This window comes from Erithacus rubecula (genome assembly GCF_903797595.1).
Source record: "Erithacus rubecula genome assembly, chromosome: 2".
Classification (NCBI taxonomy): domain Eukaryota; kingdom Metazoa; phylum Chordata; class Aves; order Passeriformes; family Muscicapidae; genus Erithacus; species Erithacus rubecula.
This window is the reverse complement of record NC_136685.1, coordinates 68,067,438-68,072,768: the sequence shown is the minus strand read 5'-3', so window position 1 is coordinate 68,072,768 and position 5,331 is coordinate 68,067,438. Positions and strand designations below refer to the sequence as shown.

Below are 5,331 nucleotides of genomic sequence, written 5' to 3'. Positions count from 1 at the left end.
CTGCTAGTAAAAGGGGAGTGTCTACTGGAATTTTAACCCAACACCATCAGTTTAGGAGACAATGTTTTAGAGTCAACTTACAAATTGAAGAAAACAGGACAATTTTTTTTCTATCTCAGCAAGTATTTGTTGTGTCTGTGGCAAGGAGACTGTGGTATAAGAGAAGGCCAGAGAGGGAAGGGCACTCTCTTTGCCAGGCAGGAGGCTGGGGAGTGAGATTCTACACAAGTATGTTCAACTCCCACTCCCACTTTATATGTAGACAGGAAGGAAAATGTGAGTTTATCAATGCATATCCAAGGTACTACGGAGAAACTCTTCAGTATACAGTCCTTGACACAGACCCCCATGTTTCTCTTGGAGCAGGAATAGACTGCAACTATCAATAGGACAAGAGGACACAGTTTTAAGCTGTGCCAAGAGAGGTTTAAATGGACATTAGGAAGAATTCCTTCACAGAAGGGGTGATTAGATACTGGGATGGGCTGCCCAGGGAGGTGATGGAGCCACCATCCCCGGAGGCGTTTAAGGCATGACTGTACATTGCACTGAGTGCCACGGTCTGGCTGACCTGGTGATTTTCTCTCAAAGACTGATATCAATGGTCTCAGAGGTCTTTTCCAACCCACTTGATTCAGTGAGTCTATGAATGTGAAAAGTTTACAGTCCCTCAATGCCTCCACAAACACCACTCCAGCTGCTGAGGGAGCACAGGGCCCATCCCACCTCTGCTCCAGTCTCTTGAGCACTACAGCGGGGAATACACGACCAGGGTGCTCAGAGCCCAGGCCACGAGCACGACGCCTGTGGCCACAACACACCGGGCGTTTGTGAGACACCAGGGAACACCTAGTTTCTGTGGATTGCGACCGCTGCCCCCCAGCCAGCCACCAGGCCAGGCAGTTCCCAACCCCCGGGCCCCTGAGCCGATCACCCCTGGGAGCCCGGCCCTTGTTCCGCGGCGCTGCGAGGCCGCGGCTCCCGGGACGCGCCGCACCGGCAGCGGCGTGCGTCGCGACTCTCGCGAGAGCACAGCCCGCCTCGCCCGCACCCCGCACACACCGCGCCTCTCGCGAGAGCGGGGCCCGCGGGCCGGCATGGAGCGGCTGTTCGCGCTGGAGCTGCTGGTGGAGGCGCTGCGGGTGGCGGAGCCGGGGCCCGCGGAGCTCCCGGGACCCGCGGAACGCCCGGCCGTGGCGCTGCGCCTCTTGGACTTCCCCACCCTCGTGCTGCGCCCCGCCGCCGCCGCGCCGCCCCTGCGGCCGGGCCAGCTCTTCCCCTTCGGCCGCGGCAAGCGCTGCCTGTTCCGCTTGCGCCCGGACTCGCTTTTCGCCGCGCTCCGCCGGCGCCCGCTCCGCGCCCTGCTGCTGGCGCTGCCCGCCGGGCTCGCCCCGGGACCCCCCCGCCTCCTCGGCAGCTGCGCCGTGTCCCTGGCCCCCGCCGCCGAGCTGCTGCAGCGGCCCGGGGCGCCCTCCTCCTGCGGCCAGCGGGGCCGCTTCGCGGTGCGGGACAGCGCGGGCCGGCCCGTCGGGGAGCTGGTCCTGGGCTACCGCCTCAGCAGCCTGCAGGCCGGCGGGGAGAGTCCTGCCAACCCCCGCGCTGCCACACCGCCCGCCACCACCCCTGAACCGCCAGACGAGGAGGAGCAGAAAGAAGGGGAGGAGGAGAAAGAAGAGGAGGAAGAGGAGGAGGGGGAGCAGCTGGAAGGCAACGTCTATTGCCCTCCGCTGCTCTATTTCAGCCGTGAGCCGGCTGAGCCTCCGCGCCCGCCAGCATCAGTGGGGCAGTGGAAGCACGTGGAGCCCCAGAGAGCGCAGGAGAAGGACAGGGCCCACAGCCCAGCACGCCCCAGTGCTGGACCCTCGCTGCTGCACCCCGCCAGCCCTCCACAGCCCCACAGCAGCCTGCTGCAGCTGCCGCTGCTCAGCGCCTTGCTGGCCGAGCTGTCGCTGCTCACCCGCGGCGCTGTGCCTGCTGCTGCTGCTGTCCACCCCCATCTTGCCTGGCTCTACCCGGCCCCGGGGAGTGGGGACGCGGCCTCATGGCCCCCCAGCCGCTCCGCTGCCCTCAGGCCTGCAGACACACCTGTGGGGCCTGGCAGGAGCAGTGAAGTCATGAGCCCTCAGCTCAAACAAGGCTGTCAAAAGGCCACCTCCCCAGGGTCGTCTGGGGCTGGGAGAAGACCCGAGAAAGCTGTGCCCCAGGAACAGCCAGCCTGTGAAAGGAACTCCAAAGCTAAGGAGAACAGACCTCCCAGAAAGAAATTGTTGTATGGGCTGACAAATACACTGAGGCTACGGCTGCAGCAGACCAACCCGGATAAACTGATAATTCATGAAAGGAGGGAGCAGTACAGAAAAAAGCAAATGGGGATGCTGAAAGAGAGAAGCCCCTTAACCAAGAGAAAGCTGGCCAGAAATACTGAAGAACAGCATGTGGTGTCTTGCAGGCATTGTAGCACGGGAGGCAGTTCAAAGCGGAACAATAAGTTGGATAAAATTGTTCAGACTTCATTAGAAAACAGTGCTCTCTCAGAGTCTATTTCTGTGACAGGAGATGTATCCCCTGGCCTGCAGAAACAGTCTATTGTAAGTCTATCTAGGAACAATTCAATTGCAAGCAAAGAATGTCCTTATAAAATAACTGCAGCTCCCTTACCGGAGGAAACTGTGTTAAAATCTACTCATGAGGAAAAGTATGCAAAAGCTCAACTCCCAGCAGCATTCCCGTCAGATGCTAATACAAAAGGAAGTTACAATGATGCAACACACTTAATCCATCATAAAACCATAGAGCATGACGATGTGTCTGTTGCAAGTGATCATAAACTAAGCCCCAGCAGAAGTGTTGAAAACAACTCTGAATTCATATACTCTGATGACTTTGTTGCTAGTCCAGAGAACACAGTTTATTCAGAAGATTTCACCAGTGCTGAGTGTACAGGCAGAGACTCAAAAGTTCTTGACAGCAGTCCTGAACCTCTGTGGCTTGAAAGATCAAATCAAGATAGGTCAGATACAGAGCCAGAATCTAGCAGGTCCAGAATTTCAAAGACAAGTCAAAGAGTTCAAAGTATTTCAGATCTTGTGCCAGTTCCTTCAGCTTCATCTCCAGTCCAGTCTCTGAGGAGAAACTGTGACTTTAAAACCAGCATGGGAACTAGTGCTGAATCTGCTGATTCACTTGACCTTGCTGAGATGGAGGCATCATTGTTAGATGAAGAGCAGAAAGCCCAACAGATGAGTAAGGAGAACGACAGGGGTGACAGACGTACTAAAGAAATACCTACACTGAGAAGCAAACAAGTTAAATCTGGTACTGATCTGAATATAGGAAAGGAACAGACCTCTACAGGACAAAAGCAATCAGTAACTCAAGTTAGCTCCTACTCATCATCTAACATGTCTGATCTTGAACTTCATGTCCTGGAAAACAGTATGTCAGACAAAGATGATGATTTTCTAGAAAAACTACATGGTCCTAATCAGTACAAAGATATCAGTGAACTTGTAATAAACAAGCTCCCAGGATACACAATGTAATTATAAGATTTCACTGTCTGGATTAAGATACCTGTTACATTTAGTTACACTGTGTGAAAGTTAATTTAAGATTCCACCATGCACGTTTATTACATCAGTGAATTTAGTTATGAGATTTTAAAAATAAACTACTATTTGAATCTCTAACAACTGGTGTCTACAGCCTGACTTCAGCGACAGTATCTTAACACAAAAGTAATCCAAACAGCACACATGAAACATAACTTATTGTCAATGAAATGAAAGACACAAGCAGCAAAAGGAAAAGTACCCACAAAAGTAGTCCAGAGTAGAAGTAATAACATGCTACCAGAACAGCCAAGTACAAAATTCATTCCTACCCGAACAGAAGGTTTTATTCCTCCTGAAAATTTCCAAGCTTTCTTTGATTAAAAATAGTTACTTAAAACCTGTAATCACAGCCAGTAGCAACACAGAATTTTATCAGCTAGTCGGTTTTACAATGTGTTCGTTTCCCTTTTCCATCACTAAATACAGGGACTGGAACTGGATGAACCTTTTAGAGTTTCTTAGGCTGAAGTTTCATTTAAATCAGATTTTCACAATTTATTATAGAATAGTGTAAGAATTATTGGTGATAATAAGTCTGTATTGTCTGGGAAAGCTTTAATAGGTGGATGGAAGTTACTTGACCATGAAGACTAAGGGTGTGCAAGGAGTAGGGAAGAGCACAGTGAATCTTCAGTGCCTCACAACTCCCTGATTGCATTCTCTGGCTCTGGGGACAGAGGTGGGGTCAGTACCCACAGTTCAGAAGCTTGGAACAAATCAGCATATTATGTCATGTTATAAAGATGTGAGGTATTGAGAAATTTGTCGTGTCTCCTTTGCCATTAAGATAGTTGAACTGATGTTTGCTTTTGATTTCAGGTTTGCTTTTTATGGCTTCCAGTTGAACTGAATGTCTTCTGTTTAACTATGGAGGTTTTTCTGGAGTGCATATGCTGATCACAAATTCTGGAGATGTTTTTATGTACTTTAATTCCTTAGTTTTCAGTCTCACATACCCCCTTTTCCCTCTCTGAGTAGTTCATCTCCTATGTCAGATTTCCATTCTTATCAATTAGGGTTTAATGACAGATTTATCCACTCCCCTTTGCTTTATAATTTACAATCTGACTTTTTCCCACAACGTTTTAATTTCTCACTGCAATTTTCCATGTACTTTACTGCAAGAGCCCGTGTTTACACTTTAACAGCTTGGAGAAGTTTCTCTTCTTTTCCCTCCTACTATGTGTTTATTTTGTAGGAATGACAGTACCTCTCCTATTTAAAGCATGAACATCTGTGAGGATTATTGGAGTATCTAGTGTTGACTTCTTAAAACACCACTACTAATATTTTTAATCTAAAGGTAAGCAGTTGAAATTACCTATATACCAAAGGAATCTTTGGCCAGAGCAATTCCTAAATCTTACTTAGGGTGTCTTTCATCTGCTATTTTGACCAATTTTTTTTTTTCCAATGTCATGGACTTTTTTGATACACACAGATTCAGACTCTCATTTATTCATGGCAGCTGTTCTGATTTTATTGATGGAGTAATCTCTTGCACTTCTCATGAGCAAAACTGTCATTAAAATACAATGCTGACCAACCATTTTTACAGTAGGGATATTTAAATGAATTGCTAATGCTACAAGTGCACAATTTGAAGAACATTATTTAAGAAAATTTAATTTCAAAAACAAAAGTTTGTTTTCAACTCCAAGTGGGTTGAAACTCAAAGGCAAATTTCCAGTCTTTTTTCTATCCCTTATTCCATCTT

General features: G+C 48.8%; 1 protein-coding gene across 1 annotated transcript; it reads left to right on the top strand.

The window, feature by feature from the left end:
* Nucleotides 1-1,086: 1,086 nt before the first annotated feature.
* On the top strand, nucleotides 1,087-4,528 carry MAP10 (microtubule associated protein 10). Its single transcript, XM_079297567.1, has one exon. The coding sequence runs from the start codon at nucleotides 1,098-1,100 to the stop codon at nucleotides 3,540-3,542; it is 2,445 nt and encodes an 814-aa protein (XP_079153693.1). The 5' UTR covers nucleotides 1,087-1,097; the 3' UTR covers nucleotides 3,543-4,528.
* The last annotated feature ends 803 nt before the right edge of the window (nucleotides 4,529-5,331 follow it).